We start from the raw sequence: 20,559 nt of genomic DNA on the forward strand, positions 1-20,559 counted from the left end.
TTTTATCAGGTCATTCAACATCATGCGTCGGGGGTGTTTCCTTGCAAAGTTATCTATAACTTGTTTTATATTTAGTTCCAAACTGTAGAACACATGCATCAACGGAAGTCCGTTTAAACGCGATTGTCCCATAATTGTTCTCAGGTAGGTTTTTAAAAGTGACAATATGAAGGTTTAACAATTGTATCCAAAAGTGACTCCTCAGATGAGTTCCTTCGACTATGACAAATTTCATCTAGATTTGAATTGTGACGTTTTCTAGGCAGAAGATAGTTTGATTAAATTTAAAGATAACGCAGCACAAAGTTCGATAACCCATACTGAGATTGAGAAATACACGAAACACTTTCTTTTTGCATGTTATTTTCTTTTCATCTTTCCAATTAATACGAGTTTTGACGTATGAGGTTAGTATAATTTGTGTCGTGTAGAAATGGTTCAAGTTGCAAACTTGATCGCAAAATATCACAACTATAGATGGAAATGTGTGGCTTTTGTTATCCGTTTTCTTGTATGGGTTTTGCTCAATGTTGAGGGTCGGACAATGATCTAAAGTACCAGCATGTGCCTCATTTTGTTTCATTGTCCTATTGCATGTATACAACATGTATACAACATCTCTTTATTTTACACACCATACTTTGATGTTTCGTCTATTCTTCATACCAACTCGCAAAAACAAACAATAATGGTATATTATGCTGTTTAACTTCAATGTTTTAAACAGCAAATAATATATATATATATATATCAGTAGGGTATAAGTCGAAGATAGACAACACAGTTGCAGAAAGAAAAGAATAAATTAGACAAACTGCAGTCCAAAAACTCTTATTATATATATAAAAAAAAAAAAGAAGATGTAGTATGATGCCAATGAGACAATTCTCTACAAGAGAAATGACACAGAATTTAACAACTATAGGTCATCGTACGGCCTTCAACAATGAGCAAAGCTCATACCGCATAGTCAGCTATAAAAGAATCCTAAATGACAAATTGAATGTAAAACAATTCAAACGAGAAAACTAACGGCCGAATTTAAGTACAAAAAATGAACGAAAAAAATTAATATGTAACGCATAAACAAACGACAACAACTGAATTGCAGGCTCCTGACTTGGGACAGGCACATACATACGAAATGTGGCGGTGTTAAACATGTTAGCGGGATCCAAATCCTCCCCTAGCCTGGAACAGTGGTGAAACAGTACAACATAAGAACGAACTATACAAATCAGTTGAAAAGCTTTAACTCATCAGATGGATATTTATATGGTAGGGAAAGAATTCTATTGATTTTTAGGACAATGATCAATATATTAAAAGGCAAATTCAATGTTATTGAAAAAAGCAGATTTTCAAAAATGGTTTTCAGATGATAACGCGAGTTTCAATTGCTTGTTTATTAATATGAAACTTATACAGATAAAAAAAAATAGGACAAGGGAAAGGCGTCTATTAAACTATGGACAAGATGACTGTTACTAAAACTATATTTTCTTAAATGAAAAATGGTTTCTATATGGTAATGAGTTACCCTTAGTTTTTTTGGATTGAAAAGTTCACTAGTTTTTTGAAGACTTTGTTGAATTCAGTCATAGATTTTTCTCTCTCTAATTTTGCGAGTTGTGTTGTTTTGTTGTTTCCGTCTATCCGATGTGTCCTGAAAACCTTTTGTTTCAACTTTTCACAATCCGTTAAGTTTTATGTTTAAAAAAATATCAGGTATTGATTGTTTAAAAATTTGGAACTATCTTTTACCAATTTGCGTTTATTTGAAGTTTCGAAAGTTAACATTACTTTTCTGAAGATTGACATAAGGAAATAGAAATGTGTCGTTCCAAAGGAACATTAATTTCGAATTTTACTGCATGGTTTTGATTAATTGGGTTGTGATAAATAAACTCATCATAGACATAAATTAGGGAAACTCAAGTTACCAAGTAAGTAGTAGTGAAGAAACAGAATGTGATAATACCATATTCATACATTATATTTTGTATCATCGACAACTGCTTTAAAGTGAAAGACAATAAAAACTCATTTTACAATTAAATTGATTTAATATTATTTGTAAATCTAAGCAAACGAACAATTAAGGTAACATCAAAAATCAAACCATATACACACTTGAATACCAAAACAAAAATCATTATTAATGCTATCATATTGCAATAATGTGTCTCATTTCTACATTACAAATAGGATATTAGATATCAAAATTAATAAACAAAAACGCTAGACAAAAATAGAATTTAAATATAAAACTGTAGTATAGCTTACATTTGTTGTGCAGATTGTTCATACACTCCTCCTTATAATATAAAAATTATAAAAATAGTTTCAAATTAGTTAACATATTTTCTATCATAATCTTTAACAGCCAACTATGCTGAAAATTATTAATTGTTAATAAGTACCAACAACTAGTTTAACTATTCTAAAAAAATCTTATCCAGCAATCTACTCCTGTCCATACTATATAACTCAGACTTATCGAAAATTAACTGTTTATAAAACATATGATCGGTTTGTTTATCGTATGAATACCTTACAAAATCAAAACACCGAAAAGGGCTATACTTAAACAATGATGTAAAATAAAGTGCATGGATTTAATTGTACAAACACATTAAATGCAATGAAAATGTTATTATGTCATACTATACTTTAAAAGAAAAACAGAATAATATAATCTACATTACAAAAATAAAGCAAACATGATTACTATAAGAAAAACTTCAATTGAGAAAGTCAGCCAGGATGAATAATAACTACGTTTACTAAACCATGATGTCTATAACATAAGGACAACTGTAGTACGTTTCCACCATATATGCGAAAGAATTAGGCTAAGCATTTTTCTGAATTTGCTACGTTTATATTCTAGGCAGGAAATTGGAACGTGATAAAAGTACTATATTAATTGTTTATTAAAGAAATTGAAGTAACGTTGTGGTATTATCATTTTCATATTGAGTTTTTTTTTAAATGTTTCCATAGCAACCGTCATTCACATAAAATTAAAGAAAAATCATAAATACATTCTTATAATATCTATAAATTCTCTAGTATATAATGAGTAAAGGGAATTTCAAACATGAAGTGCATCTTCGAGAAAAATTTCCACATATTCTTAAGGTAGATCATTCATAATGAAAAAGTTATACTTATAAAACTTTTATGAAATGTATAAAATGTACAAAATTTATATAAAACATTAACCAAGACAATTATATTAATGTAGACACTCAAATGAACATTTAAGTAAGTCTTTCTTATATCAATATACTTATCTTTCCCACAGGTCAATCACCTTTGTAACTTTCCTAACCGTTTAAAATACAACCATCATTAATGTGTGTATGTAAAAATGAATTGCAATGATATTTGGACTATGTAAAACAGATTTTCTTCAGGTATGATCAAATTACAAATAACCTATTGCTGTATCTGGATCTCTACCGTGTTGTAAGCGTCTTTTAAACGTTAATTTTAACAAATATGACTCATTCTCATTGGTGCAGATGTAACAACATTCATGTATTCTATTAATATATTACACAAAAAAGACAATAAAAAATATAATGTGATCTACTCAGCATAAACCAAAATCAGTTCTGTAGTACTAAGCGAAGTCCATATATGCAAACGGTTTCTTCTAAATTCCACCTACAAGCTTTCACCATCCTTACATCTAAAACAAAAACCTGTTTGATGTAATAGTCTGAATCTGTTAGTGTTGAAGCAATATAAAATCATTTAAACGTAATAAGTGAAGACATCTAGACCATTGTATTACAATGTACTAGGAAATCTTACTAAAGAATCAAACCCCTTATCAAATAACGTAACAACAAAGTTTTATAAAACATCTCAAGTGGAATGAATGACAGATTGTTAAAATTGAGAAAGGAAATGGGGAATGTGTCACAGCGACAACACCCCGACAACAGCCGAAGGCCACCAATGGGTCTTCAATGTAGCGAGAAACTCCCGCACCCGTAGGCGTCCTTCAGCTGGCCCCTTAAAAAATATATATACTAGTACAGTGATAATGGACGTCATACTAAACTCCAAATTATACACAAGAAACTAAAACTAAAAATTCATACAAGACTAACAAAGGCCAGAGGCTCCTGACTACAGACAGGCGCAAAATTGCGGCGGGGTTAAACATGTTTATGAGATCTCAACCATTAAAAATTCAGTTTAAGAGAAGTCCGAGTCCGATGTCAGAAGATGTAACAAAAGAAAATAAATAAAATGACAATAATACAAAAATAACAACAGGCTACTAGCAGTTAACTGACATGCTAGCTCCAGACCTCAATTAAACTGATTGAAAGATTATGTCTTCATCATATGAATATCAGGCACAATCCCTCCCGTTAGGGGTTTAGTATCATACTTTCATAAAATATATGAGAAGAACATAACCCGTGTCATGCCAACAACTGTTATTTTTAAATAAATGTGTTTAGTTCCGATCCAAAGACCCTATAAGTGAATCAATATTAAAACCAAAATATGCAATCTTTAATGACCTGACAACAGTATCGTAACTATATCCCTTGTTAATAAGTCTGTTTAACTGTTTTGTAAGCTTTTGAGGTGAATACTGACATTTTTGTGCTTTGTAAAGAATATTACCATAAAAGGTTGGATGTGAAATACCTGAACGTATAAGAATTTTGCATGTGAGTTATATTTACGAATTATATCCTTATACCGATGATAAAATTTAGTAAATGTTTTGACTAGTTTGTGATATCGAAAACCCTGGTGCAATAATTTTTCAGTAATACATAAATTTCTTTCGCTAAAATCTAATACGGTGTTACATACACGAGCGAATCGTACAAGTTGAGATATATAAACACCATATTGGGATAAGATGGTGACAAGGGAACGTCACCATCTAAAAATGGATAATTAACGATAGGAAATGAAAAATCATCTCTTTTATCATAAATTTTTGTATAAGCTTCCCGTTAATGATATAGATATCAAAATCGAGGAAAGGGCAGTGGTCATTGTTAGTATTACATGTAGCTTCATTTAAAGTAAGTTCAACAGGATAAATTTCTTTAGTATACATACTGAAGTCGTCATTATTGAGAGCCAATATATCATCCAAATATCTAAAAGTATTGTTAAATTTTTGTATCAAATGTTGTTTCGATGGGTCTTTACTAATTTTAGTCATAAATTGTAACTCATAACAATACAAAAATAGGTCCGCAATAAGTGGTGCACAGTTAGTTTCCATTGGAATTACCATAACTTGACGATATACGGAATCTCCAAAAACGAACATGTTATCAAGTAAAAATTCAAGCGCATATATAGTATCAAAACATGTCCAATTGACATAGTTCTTTTGTTTATTACTACTAAAAAATTACCTAAAAGAGTTTGAACATATGTACTCGCATTCAGACTTTTTAAATGCCCAGTTAATTAGGGATGTGAATTTATTCTTAATAAGAATATGAGGCAAAGTGGTATATAGGGTAGAAAAATCAAAACTTTGAACAGATTAAAAATCACCAATATATGCATGTAATTTATCAAGTACTTCCAACGAGATTTTGACACTCCAAAAGTAATTAATTCCACTATTTTCAAAGGCCTTATTTGAACAATTTATTATCAGTTTTTTTTTTATTGTACCAAGTGTACTAGTAAGTAGAATAGATAATTAAGTAGTGGAACAATGGCTTGAAGATTAAATAAATCTATATTTGTAAGGTTTTTTTGTGTAGCTTCGGAAGCCAGTACATAGTTGGGACTTTCATTGTATTTGGTTCTGCTTGTTAAAGAAGTAGCTAAAAGTTTGTGTTTGTTACAGATGTCGTTTTCTGAAAATGAAGTCAGTTGGAATGTTGGTGAATTCGTGATTTCCTTTTGCAGAACCTCAATATAAAATTACGTCAAACAATAATGATATTATTAGCAGCTTTATCAGCCGGGACAAAACAAATTCCTTGGCTAGTTCTTTTAGTTTATGTTTGATACGCGAAATAGGGTTTTTATGGATGCTGTTAAGAGTAAAATGTTCTTTAAAATGTTGTATTCGAATATATATCATTACTGAATTTAACAAGAGGCTCTCAAGGGCCTGAATCGCTCACCTTAATTTGTTTGGTTAAATCTCTCATTAATGATTATTTTGGCTTTTTAATTTATTTAAATGTTCTTTGAATCATCCTATTTTCTTCAAAAGCAAAAAAAAAATCATTTTCTCCTATGTTCTATTTTAGCCATAGGAGCTATGTTTCTGACATACAAGGAAATGAAATATAAAATTTATACTAGATACTCTGAAACTCATTTAGCCTAAGTTTGGCTGAAATTGATACAGCAGTTTCAAAGGAGAAGATTTTTTAAAGTAAGTCAACATGATGAACAAATTGTGAAAAAAGTCTTTAAAGGGCAATAACTCCTTAAGGGGTCAATTGACAATTTTGGTCAAATTGACTGATTTGTAGATCTTACTTTGCTTAACATTTTTGCTATGAACAGTTTATCTGTATCTATAATAATATTCAAGATAATAACCAAAAACTGCAAAATTTCTTTAAAATCATCAATTCAGGGGCATTATACCTGAAAAACCAGTTACCCAATTTGGCTGAAAATTTCAGGACAGGTAGACCTTGACCTAATAAATACTTTATCTTCTTGTCTTATTTGCTCTAAATGCTGGAGTTTTTGAGATATAAGCCAAAAACTGCATTTTACCCTGTGTTCTATTTTTAGCCATGACGGCCATGTTTTTTGACGAAATAAAAAATAAAGCACAAACTTTATTTTATACACCCTACTGATCATTCAGTTGAAGTTTGGTTGAATTTGGTTTAGTAGTTTTAGAGGAGAAGATTTTTTAAAGTTAGCAAATATGATGAACAAATTGTGAAAAATTGTCATTAAAGGACAATAACCCCTTAAGGGGTCAATTGACAATTTTTGGTCATATTAACTTATTTGTAGATCTTACTTTGCTGATCATTTTTGCTGTTTACAGTTTATCTTTATCTATAATAATATTCAAGATAATGACCAAAAACTGCAAAATTTCCTTAAAATTACCAATTAAGTGGCAGCAACCAAACAATGGTTTGTTTGATTCATCTGAAAATTTCAGGGCTGATAGATCTTGACCTAATGAACATTTTTACCCCATGTCAGATTTGCTCTAAATGCTTTCTTTTTTTAGATATAAGCCAAAAACTGCAATTGACCCCTATGTTCTATTTTAAGTAACGGCGGCCATGTTTTTTGACGGATCAAAAATAGAAGCACACACTTTGTGCAGGATAATCTAAGGAACAATCATGCTAAGTTTCATCCAAATCCATTCAGTAGTTTCAGAGGAGAAGATTTTTTAAAGTTAGCAAATGTGATGAACAAATTGTGAAAAATTGTCATTAAAGGACAATAACCCCTTAAGGGGTCAATTGACAATTTTGGTCATATTAACTTATTTGTAGATCTTACTTTGCTGATCATTTTTGCTAAGTTTCATTCAAATCCATTCAGTAGTTTCAGAGGAGAATATGTTTGAAAAATTGTTAACGACGACGACGACGACGACGGACGCCAAGTGATGAGAAAAGCTCACATGGCCTTTTAGGCCAGGTGAGCTAAAAAAGGGTCCAAAGATTTTTTGTCAGCTTTTTCCCGTTTTACCCATTTCAAACAGTAGGTACGGAGTGAGTCGTGGATAATATTACGACACTCATTCCAATTAATAATTGACGGGGGACGATATTTAGGTCCTTTACTGAGGAATGATTTTAACCATCGGTCGCGAACGATGTTATGGTCTCCTGTTATGACATGGGAAATGGGGTTCAATTATATAAAGATCCAAGAACACAAAATTCTAAATGTATTTTGTTTGTTTTGCAAGACGATAATTCGACCTATTTAAGTCTGTATGTACGCAACTTTAATTTGATCCTTAGTTTGAATTTGTTGCGCGTGAGCTCATTGTGTTCAGTTTTTAGAAATTGAACTAGAGGCTCTCAAGAACCTGTATCGCTCACCTGACTCTACCTGGATTTTTGAAATCATATAAAAAAGATAAAATTTGGCTACAAAGTAACTACACCCGGCCAGCACCTCATTAGGAAAGGAACATTTACGCTATGTTTGGTTTCATTCCATTCAGTGGTTCTCTAAAAGAAGACATTTGTATGTATTTTCCATTGGGTCCTATGTTAAACTAAGTCTCTAGAAGAAGTTCAAAATGTAAAAAGTTAACGCCGACGACAAACGACGAATAGTATATGAAAACTAAATTTAAGTTTTTTTATTTAAAAAAAAAAAATAGAAATTGGTTGGGCCCCTAAAATTTCAACTGGGTCCCTGAAAAAAAATTGTTTTAGGGGCCCCTGGAGAAAAAGAGTTAAGTTTAGTCCCTGCACTTGTTATTTTGAGGCCCTTTATAGCGTGTTGTTGGGTGTGAGCCAAGGCTCCGTGTTGAAGGCCGTACCTTGACCTATGATTGTTAACTTTCATAAATTATTATTTGGATGGAGAGTGGTCTCATTGGCACTCATACCACATCTTCCTATACCCATTTAATATTTCCATACACCAAATATAGTTGACCTATTGTATACTGTATTAGAAAAAAAAAAAGACCAAAACTCAAAAAACTTTACTTTGACCACTGAACCATGAAAATAAGGAAAAGGTCAGATGACACCTGCCAGCTACACATGTACACCGTACAATCATTCCACACACCAAATATAATAGACCTATTGCATACAGTATAACAAAAACAGACCAAAACACGAAAACTATAACAACTGAACCATAAAAATGAGGACAAGGTCAAATGACACCTGACAGTTGGACATGTACAATTTACAGTGCTTCCATACACAGAATATACTAGACCTATTGCTTATAGTATCTCAGATATTGACTTGACCACCAAATCTTAACCTTGTTCACTGATCTATGAAATGAGGCCAAGGTCAAGTGAAAACTATCTGACCGGCATGAGGACCTGTAATAGTTATCCCCTGAGGACGCGGTGTGTCTGTGTAAGATCACCCAGATGGCCGGACGCCAGAAGTGATCTAACACTGACACACCAAGTCCGAATGGGATAACTATCTTACATCCCAGCTGTTTTAGATTAGACGAAAAACCATTAAAAATTCATAAAATCTAGTTTAGAACGCCACACAACCATTATAATATACTTTATATATCATTATATGATGTATACCCTTTATGACCCCCGAACACGATGAGTAGATATCAAACAATGTAAACTCGACCCACTGGCCAATCGGCCCACAATATATCGCCACATTATAAAAAAATCGCCCCACTCTTGTTTATCGACTCGCCCCACTTTTGAAAAAGTGTAAAATCAAATTAAACAATCAATCTAATAACTATTAACGAAAAGGGTTTAAACCCAACTGAATAAAGGTCTGCCAACTCGTCCCACTTATAAAAATATCTTGCTTCCTTTAAATATGTTAAATTACTGATATTTCATATCCAGTCGTCCTGGTTTAGTGGTCTGTGTCGTGCCTTGATATGCTAAAGGTCTTGAGTTCGTATCCCAGCATATATACTGGATTTTCTCTACATCAATTTTGATAGATAGTCTTTTTCGTATAATTAATTATAAGTTTTATAGTAGAGTTGACATTCCCGCCAAAATGTTACAGAACAAAGGAAAGCATGCATAACACAGGAAAGCATGCATAACAAAGGAACTCAAACTGGGGTGATCTGGTAGGGGTTATCCGGATCAGATCACCCCTGTTAGAACAAAGAAGCTGGGATGTAATGCAAACACACCAAATATAGTTTTTTTTTTTTTTTTTTTATCTAAAATCTGATTTATTGCACTATTGCTGTTATAATGAATACCATGTCTACAGCATTTGACAGGGCACCCCTGTAGTGTTAGTTTTACTGAACAAACAGGGAGATTGTTCAGTAAATTAATAATAATAGTAGAAGGTTAGATTTACATGTGACAATATTATGTAAACAGATTACAACAGAAATTAATTTCCGGGAAAATTACATTCGTGAACCGCTTTGACTCTGTATATATGCTAGTTGACCTGGTCATGACCTATTGATCAAGGATCACACGATGGAGGCAAATTAACATTCGAAGCAGTTTGTTATATATATTAATTATGTAGGTGTACATACTTGGTTGCGAATTGAAGTACATTATATAAGTTTATTTATTTATGAATATGTGGTATATTACATGAAGGATGCTTCAAGAATAGTAGGGATTAAATCTTTTATCACTGTCGCTGATCATGATCATGACGAAGTCCACAGCACGTGGTTTTAAGATTAAATAATATTGAGACACATATATTGCTGCATAAATATAGCATATAACATATATGCAAGAATAATAATTATATGTACAAGCTTACTTCTTTCAAAATTTTACCATGTTTACCACCTGAAAGTGTCGAAATATTTAAGTAGTTCAAAAAATCTTTTTTGAACAGGGCATACACATCAAAATTTGTAGTTTTATAATTTGAACTGTGGGTGCACTTGTGGATAGAAAATGTGATGAGTGTCACCAACAGATTTATATCATAATAATTAATATCACTGATTTTATATCCTATAATGAGATTTCTGTAGTTTAGGATATGTTGACCTATTTTAACTTTATTTAATAGTATTTTGATCTTTTCCCAAAAAGTTTTAAAGTAATGACATTCTAGAAAAAAATGTTTATAATCTTCTGTTACATTACATAAGTCACATTTACTGTCTTCTTTTATCTTCCATTGAAAAAGCAGTTGTTTACAAGGAAGGATATGATGCAGCAATTTCCATTTAAATATTTTTAATCTGTTATCTTTTAAATAAGTAAATACAAAGTTTAGCATTGATTTAATTGGGATTAAAGAATCTAAATTTAGGACACGTTTCCATTTAAACACCAAATATAGTTATCCTAATATTATAAGAGAGAATTTAACATTTCAAAAAATCTTGAATATATAAAAAAGAAGATGTGGTATGATTGCCAATGTGACAACTATCCACAAAAGACCAAAATGACACATACATTAACAACTATAGGTCACCGTTCGGCCTTCAACAATGAGCAAAGCACATACCGCATAGTCAGCTATAATAGGCCCCGATAAGACAATGTAAAACAATTCAAACGAGAAAACTAACGGCCTTATTTATGTAAAAAAACTTTTTTCAAGTAGTCACTTAACCATTAAAATGAGGTCAAGGACATTGGACATGTGACTGATGGAAACTTTGTAACATGAGGCATCCACATACAAAGTATGAGGCATCCAGGTCTTCCACCTTTTAAAATATAAAGCTTTTAAGAAGTGAGCTAATTCCGCCACCGCATTACTATCCCCATGTCTTGCTTTCTTCGACAAAAGTCGCAGGCTCTACAAAAACGATACTTGCAATACCGTGACCTATAGTTTTAAATTCTGTGTCATTTGGTTTCTTGTATTGATTGCATTTGAATAAACTTTTTGAACTTAAAAAACAGGATAAAAAATCCAGTGAGTGTTCATTGATAGGCATTTCAGACCATGACTGTGCCTCATGTGCAGAGTCTGATGAGACTTGGGCATTGATGAAATCTAGAACTTAGGTCCAGTGACATGACTAGCTTCAGTTGTTCTCAACTCATATTTTTTTTAAGTAATTCAAAAGATATACAAGTATATCAAATTCTGTTCTATTATGTTAATTCATTTTGTTCCTTGAATCAACTTAAAATGCGAACTAGAGGCTCTAAAGAGCCTGACTGTGTCCACCTTGGTCTATGTGCATATCATAAACGAAGGACACATATGGGTTCATGACGTGTTTGTAGATCTTGCTTTACTGAACATTCTTGCTGCTTACAATTATCTCTATCTATAATGAACCTATGAATCTATCCCAGTAGTTAGAATATTTTGTAAAAATTTACAAAATTTACAAAAGGAGTAGGTTCAGTAAGACCCCTTTTTGGCCCAAAAATATAGCAGTTTTACAAAATTATGAAAATGTAATCTTAAAGCTATTTATTGGAAAGTAGGATGCTTCTGCTACATAAATATGGGCTGTTTTTGACAGTACAATGCACATATATCGGGTACTAGCATCATTAAGTCATGCTAAATTACTGAATTTTTCACGATTTTAGCATTTTAGTTAAATTTTAGACGGTTTCCGTCTTAAATGAAAGTAGCCATATACGTGTTCATTCATAATTTTGAAATGTAAGTTGTATTTGATGATAATACATAATATATATAAAGGTTGAAGATGAACACGGATGCGGCCACTTTCATTTTTGACAAAAAAACATCTGAAAAGTGACTTTTTTTTGGCATATATTTGATAGATTTTTCATATGTAAGCTTGAATCGGAGCGTTTTTAATGACTAAATCAGTTAAAATCGTTCACATAAACTTATCGAATCAATTGAAATAGACACTTAAGTGTTTAAAAAGTGTCTAAAATCTTTCGTTAGATGAACTTGAAAATTGAGGCCAAAATCGGCCCTTACCGGACCTACTCCTTTATGAAAATTGTTAAAATTGACTATAAAGGGCAATAACTCCTTAAGGACTTATTTGTAGGTTTTACTTTGCAGTACGTTATTGCTGTTTACAGTTTATCTCTATCTATAATAATATTCAAGATAATAACCAGAAGCTGCAAAATTTTCTTAAAAGTACCAATTCAGGGGCAGCAACCCAACAACAGGTTGATTGATTGGTCTGAAAATTTCAGGGCAGATAGACCTTGACATTACGAACAAATTTTTCCCTGTCAGATTTGCTCTAAATGCTTTGATTTCTGAGATTTTAGCCAAGAACTGCATTTTACCCTGTGTACTATTTTTAGCCATGTCGGTCATCTTGGTTCGCAAAAGGGGGGAGGGGGGATCATCGGACACATTTTTAAAACTACATACCCTAATGATGATTGTGGACAAGTTAAGTTAAATTTGTCTCAAATGTTTCAGGAGAAGATTTCTGTAAAAGATAACAAACATTGACAAAAAATTGACAAAAATTGACTAGAAAGGGCAATGACTTGTTAACGAGGTAAATCACCCTTGTCAACCACCGGTAGACGTAAAGTAACAAAACTTCCTTTTACAATATGTGCATTTGATTTTGACATCTTATAGTGAGTAAAATTAACTGTGTGAAACTCCTTATTTTTATTTAGTTATTTTTTATTTAAATATAACCAAATGACCTTTTAATGACGTGACAACCAGAAGGGCCATACCTTATGAAGAGTTTAAAAGTATTTAAAGTAAACGTGTTGATTACCCCGACCATACGCGTACGGTCGGACCATATGAGTATATACCCATATGGTCCAAATACCCATATGGTCCAAAACACATATGGTCCAAAACACATATATTGAGTTAAGAGTACGATTGTTTATTAGTACTTAAGAATATCTCTCGTTTTATAGATACAATCTCAAGGAATAGAAGTTCCTTCATCATGTAACCTTAGCGCTCTGACAATTTCTTCAAGCCCTATTTAACTCCCAATTGTCATTTTACTCACCTTTAGAGCCTGTCAGAAACATATTCTACAATCTTGTGTGCTAGTTTGATCGCTTGGCCTGCTTTTGCTTTGTCGAATTCATCTGCGGGTATCCTGGGAATAGAGTGACGGTCTGGGTATAACAATCCAGCGTGGTTTCCAAGTAATGTCGTCAAAGTGATTACCATATCCTGAAGTTCAATATTCATGCCAGCGATCAAATGTTCCAAGCAATTTGAATTCGGAATATTGTTTGAATCCATGTTGTAGTGCATAGCTTTTAATATCTTCTCAACAGACTAGTGATAAATAATGTCATAATTAGCTTGATAAGAGAAAGATTGAAACAAGAATGATCCTAACAATATTTTATCTTGAATCGAATTTCAGCTTTCTGCTACTATTTCAAAATTGTTTTAAAGTCTGTGTTTTTAATTTGTGTACCCTTACAACGATTAACGACCAAATCAAACTTTGAAAATCAATCATAATTCCGAGTCGTGTGTCATCAAATATGTTGAGTCTGTATAATCGCCGAAGTCATAATGTTTATCATTTTTCTTAAATGTATTCTCATTTGACGGTGAACGAAGACAAATGCTGTTTTTATCACGAAAAAAACACCTGATCATTCATACATGTATATATCGACAATGAGATATTTATCATATTGATATTGTTGTTAATAATCAATGTTTGACACAATATAAGCGTATTGAACGAGTTTGATGGTCTGACCGCATACTAAGTTTCATATTGTGACTCGCAGTTGATATTTACAGTATCAATAAAAAGTAAAATCACAAAAAAACTGAACTCCGAGGAAAATAAAATCGGAAAGTACCTATAGTTACATGGCCAAATCAAATGACAAAACACAAATGACAAAAAAAACGAATGGACAACAACTGTCGCATTCCCGACTTGGTACAGGCATTTTCAAATGTAGAAAATGGTGGACTGAACCTGGTTTTATAGCGCCAAACCTCTCACTTTGTACGACAGTCGCATCAAATTCCGTTATATTTACAACGATGCGTGAACTTAACAGACATAATAAATAAAATAGTCAAAATATGGGTACATCAGTCATTACCGTGTTACAATTTTACAATTGTGTAAAATTCCTCATAATCGGTACCTTTATTACAACATTCAAATGAAAATGAAGAAGAAAAAGAACGATTTTCTGGTGATTATTATTTTTTTTTTATCTAGTATATAGGTTTTGTTCTTTTCAAAATTTTACTCCATTGCATAGATATTTATTGTATCGCAGTATAGTATTACATTTCTTTAATGTTTATTGAAATTTGAATATTCCTTTTGCATCATTGTCAATATAATAGAATTTGATGCGACTGTCATACACGTGAGAGGTTTAGCTATCTATAAAATCAGGTTTGATCCTACATTTTCTACATGAACAAAGGCATGTACCAAGTAAGGAATATAACAGTTGTTGTCCATTCGTCTGATGTGTTTGAGCAATTGAATTTCCCCTTTGATTAGAGACTTTCCGTTTTGAATTTATCTCGGTGTTCAGTATGTTTGCGAGTTTACTTTTTCAATAGCTAGCTAAACATAGCTATATTATTCAACTATCCATATTCTACATTACTCCTGTATTTTTTTTTTATTCAAATGGAATTGCAACCATATTAAAAAAAATGACTGTTAAATAAATACGTCTATCATTTTTCATTACCTGATAACAAATAAAACATATCCAGTTGAAATTGTGTCCTACTTCCGCTGCTTCCAAGAAATTACTAGCTGCTGTAACATCTCGTTTAGCTTGTTGCATCCACTGATTTGCTTCAGCTAATGATGGAACAGGTTCTCGCATTTGTCGACCAGCTGTATGTCCTTGAGCGTTACCGCCACCATTGGTTTCAGTCGAGTCACTTTCAGAATTATTAGTTGCATCGTGGTCCCATGTCTGAAAGTGAGACCAAAATGCTGAATTTCTAGAATAATCAAAATCCTCTGCATCGTTATCTCTGATACCGTGTCCTCTTTCTAAATTCAAAACAGCTTGTTTGATAAATTTAAATACTTCTGTAGACTCAAGTTCATTTCCGTGATTTTTATCTGGATGCCATTTTTTGTACAATCGTTTGATTAATTTTCGCCTTTCTTCTTCCGGTAATGTCCATGCTGCATGTATAATAGCTTCTACATCCTGACATATGCTTTCCAAGGGTCTGCCGTCAGTAGAGGTATTGGTTATTTCGAGAAAAGGCACAAGCTCTTGAGTAGTTTCCTGTTTATTCCGATTAAACTTGAATATATCAAATGCATGTATTTCTTGAATACGACCATGACCGACATGCACTCTGTACTTTCGTAGAGTACTTCTGATAAAAGATGATGCATTTTCGATAGGGTCGCATTTCTGTATGATCTTAGCATACATGTAGACTGCTGGGATATACATGTCGCCTTCATACCTTTCTTCACTCAGCAGGACAGCTACGTATTCACCCTCGTCAAACTCTGTAAAATTGTTGTCCAAAAATCTGTACCAATTTGGGTGCACGGTTGTACCAGGAGGTGGAAACAAAGACGACTTGCATTTGATGGAAATAGAAAATTCTTCAACATTTTCTTTGTCTAATAATATTGACATGTCTTCCAACTTGTCGATTTTCAATAGAGTTTTTACAAGCAAGCCTCCAACGTCGACAAATTTCCTGTCACTACAATGGGAAATTGCATAATCAATAACCCCACTATTTTCAACCAACCATTCCTTCAATACAGTATTTTGTAGTGCACAATATAGAATATTCGAGTCGTTGTCTTTCTTAAGGTAATAACAAGCAACTTCTTTCGATCCTACCTTCTTGTCTTCAAACATTAAATCAAATTCGATCGTTTTAACTTGCAATACCTGTATTTTCTTCATATTTCTAATCCACTGATTAACAATGTTTTCATTCAGATCTAACGCACTTAATCCTTCGATGCGTTTTCTTGCGTACATAGCAATATGGAATACTGCTTTATGAAACTGGGAGGCATTTAACAAAGTTTCAATTAAATGTCCTTTTTCATCAATCGGAACGATTTCAAAATTGTCTTTTAATCTTTTTTTTATCATGTGCGACAAAATGTTTGGTTGTAAATGCTTTGGTAATTTTTGAAATTCTGTTGAAAAAGAACCTGTGATTCCTACTCCAAGCTCTTCAAGGTTTACCAGATAGGACAACATCATGTCACTGCCTATTTCATTTTCAAAAGCTTTATTATCGGAATATACAAGACGTTTTGAATCACATAAGAGGTGTTCTCTTGACAACATATGGAACGTTTTTATTTCTGAAAGTTCTTTGTATTCAACATCGCCAAACAATGGATATCGTAAATAGTTAAACAAATTCTGAACTGCTTGCTGAACAGTGCGTATTTCTTCATAGTGTAGCTCGTCTCGTTGTCCAACATCCGTTTTAAGTTGATTCAACACATGAATGAAACTACAAACATTCACCTGTCTTTTCATACCAAGGCATTCAAATAAATCAAAATAAGAAGCGTATTTGCTCGGAGCCTCCACCAGATATTGCTTTATAACATCTTCATCTTTTATGAATCTGACTACTTTATTGCATGTGACAAACAGTTTATATGCTGGCAGAAAAAGAATAGGTTTTCGATGAAGTGTCTTAATGAGGTCATCTTTATTTGATTCATCATTCATGTTACCATGCAACCATTTGTAAATTCCAGTCATTAAATGTTCTACGCTGCAGGCAAGTATGTCATCCGTTTGAATTGTGGAAATGATTTCCTTCATTTTGTCACATATATTCTGCACATGTCGAACAACATCTATAAATCCTGGCTCCTTGACTAGTTGTAAATGTGTAAATATTGCATCCCGTTTCTTCATACTTATATTATATAGGTATAATGGATTTGCCCATTCTGGAATAAGTGAACACCTTGTCCAACAAATATCTTGCTTGCTACTGAGAGTCGAATTATGAAAACTGATCAATTCTGCGTCATGTGCTTGTGAGCATATACTTGATTTCCAATTTGCAATAGTATGCACAGGAATAAATTTTAAGCTTCTTAAAGAACTCAACATGTTTGTATCTACATTTTCTTGTACCTCTAGTTGTGTAAAAATATGCTTAACTAATAACTTTGATTTTAAAGTCAAATCCTTTTCATTCTCTATTGTTATACCATTTCGTCCGATTCTTTCAACATCACTTGCAAATTGTAGGACCATTTCTGGTGTAATTTTAGATTGTAGACCAATAATCGACAAGAAATAAATCCACTCATTTTCATAATATTCTGATGCTGGGAAGTCCTCGTCTGGAAGCATTAATCGCATTAGCTCATTCGTCGGATCTTTAAACATAGACGCGGTATTTAAACCCCCATTTATATCTGGAACGAACTGAACTCTTTCTAGTATCGATATGAGATCTTTTTGCACTTCATTAAATGCTCCACCAAACGGTTTTGCCAACAAAACATCTCGTGTGTACTTGATGTGCGCAAGATGGTGAACAATAGGTAAAAAATCAAACTTTGGTAATAAATGTTTTCTATAGAGATCCATACTTTTCAGGTTTTTATCTGTATAACCTAACTTTTCATAAAGCTTTGTGCTTTTTGAACTTGTCTGCAGAAGTAATGTAGAAGATGCTTCTGCCCACTCTTCAATTCCGTCAGGGATCACTATATCCTCTACTATCAGAACGCTTTGGCCGGTTTTGATGTTACAATGCTGTCCTGTAATGCTGACATGAAGTGGTATTTCTTTGAATTTTCCCAAAATTTCTGTTTCTGAATTGTTGTTTAGAAAATCATTTAAATGTTCTGATAAAAAATCCATTATTTCTTTGCAATATGCTTTTTTAATTTGTAGACTTGCAATAGTATGTCGCTTTTCAAATAACAAATTAAGCAAAGATATTGGGCTATCTCTTGTGACGACCAAATGTTTCAAAATGTTATCATGCCCAATACGTATTTGTTTGTCAAGACAGGGTATCCTTAATTGTTTTACTGCCTCTTTGAGAGTACCGGTAAATGTACTGACGTCGAGTATAAACCGTGCTTCACCAACAGGCATTAACATTTTGCTTTTTGCTTCATTTTCTTGAACTGAGGGAACTAAACTCCAGTATTGGAGTTGGTTGAGGACTTTTAAAATGAATTCTTGCGTGATATCTTCAGCAGTGGTGTTTGCATCTGTGTTGTTTTCTATCTGCCGTCTATCATACACAGCTGAATTAAGAAATGTCCACGTCATTTCTATCCAACAGGATTCTGGAACACTAGAACTATCTGGGTCCCATTCTACGGGTGTATTCATTGTTCGGTATTTCTCCAAGTGTAAAGTATTTGGAAGGTTTTCAACAAAACCTTCGATATCAAATGTCTTCAATCCTTTATCAGATGGACTAAAATAGTGATATAAGTCGTAATGTAAAAACTGATTCGATGAATTGGGAAGGAGACTAGAGTAAAGTGAGCAAAATACCGGATGCGAAGTTGAAAATGCTCGTAAGACACCATCATTTGTCAGATTCAAAGGCAAACCTTCCATAAGGTCACCAAAATTTGCGTTTTTCATCTTTTTACAATACTCTACACAAATTTCAAGATTCTGTATTTTGCTTATTGTAGTTTCTGCCAGTGGCTGTCCCATGTTTCCAATCTTACAACTATCATCGTGTTCTTCATCGTGCGATCTAAGGAAGGAAACGAAAAATTCTGGTGTTATCTCTGTAACTATTAGATCAGCATCCTTCATACTTTTCAAAATATGTTTCGGGGATTCCAACAATTTGATTCCTATATCTTTACATATTTGTATTAACAGTGATAATCTTTGCAATGCTCTTTTATCAAGAGATGCCCCTGAATGCTCCAAACTTGCAACGCGCTCAGTTATTCCTTGGCTAGTTTGAGAAACAGTCTTGAGGTCTGTTGCTATTGTTAAATTCTTTGTTTTTAATGTGTTAAAGACACAAGGAAACTTAAAGGTTTCACTCACAATCGGGTAAAAGGTTGTCAAAACATCAGTTTTTGTAACAAGTTTACAAACAGGAAATATATCTTCTTCTTGATTGTAAATCCATCTGTATAAACTGTGCGCAAGGAACTTAAAAATGCCCGTAATCTTTGAAGTGTCTGGGAAAAATCTATGATACTCTGCTAACGTTTTCTTCATTTTTTGTGCATTAGTTGGTTTTCCAGTATCGATATTAAAATTGGTCTTCAATGTATGCAAAGCACGGACATAAGATGGAACTATGACGTCTTCCATTAAATATTTGTTCCAAGATAATCGATACCCTTCTTTGTCATCCGTCCACAAGTTTCGTCTTGCTTCGTGATCTAATGCGAAATGTCCATTCACGTGAACAGGTAGTCCAGTTTCAACAGGAAGTGGCAGAAAACAGAACGCCTTACAGTTTTCCCTTTTGTTTTTCCCTTCATCAAGTGACAAAGCTATACCTCCTCTTGGAAGCAAGCCAAGATTTCCGTTTCTATAGGAACTGAGAACTTCTTCTGGTAGTTTATGTATTCCTGAAAAACCCATTCGACGAACTATTAACCATTTTGAACATGCACCATTGCTATCTCGGATGTCGGCAAAATATTTAGCTTCAGTTATATCGATCGCGTCTGGTTCTTGACAATCCCGAATGCGTTTAGCTCCTGTGTCTATCATGTTATAAAACTGTTGTCTCATTTCTGCATCCTTGTCGGACATTTCCAAATGAACAGAGTATACAGGTTGTAACTTTCCTTCTATTATTTCTGAAACCTTTATCGATTTTACATGGTTGACAAACAACAACATTTCTCCCATCTCATCTTTGAAGCCACTAACAAGCTCTCGAACATCTTCTATGGTTAAGTGTGTTTCAGAAATAGTTGAGCTAAACTGAGTTGTTCTTATTGGGAGCCTGAAAATTGTTCCAGTTTCTTTTAGTAGAATTTGATCAT

General features: G+C 33.0%; 1 protein-coding gene across 1 annotated transcript in view; it reads right to left on the minus strand.

Annotated features, from left to right (window-relative positions):
* Nucleotides 1–2,046: 2,046 nt before the first annotated feature.
* Nucleotides 2,047–20,559, minus strand: part of LOC143071433 (sacsin-like) — a 40,127-nt gene continuing 21,614 nt past the window's right edge. Inside the window, exon 3 of the mRNA XM_076245700.1 lies at nucleotides 2,047–3,700. Within this exon, the coding sequence (XP_076101815.1) occupies nucleotides 3,695–3,700 (6 nt within the window). The 3' untranslated portion in view covers nucleotides 2,047–3,694. The remainder of the gene's footprint in view (nucleotides 3,701–20,559) is intronic.

This window comes from Mytilus galloprovincialis, chromosome 4, assembly GCF_965363235.1.
Source record: "Mytilus galloprovincialis chromosome 4, xbMytGall1.hap1.1, whole genome shotgun sequence".
NCBI classification, from domain to species: Eukaryota; Metazoa; Mollusca; class Bivalvia; order Mytilida; family Mytilidae; genus Mytilus; species Mytilus galloprovincialis.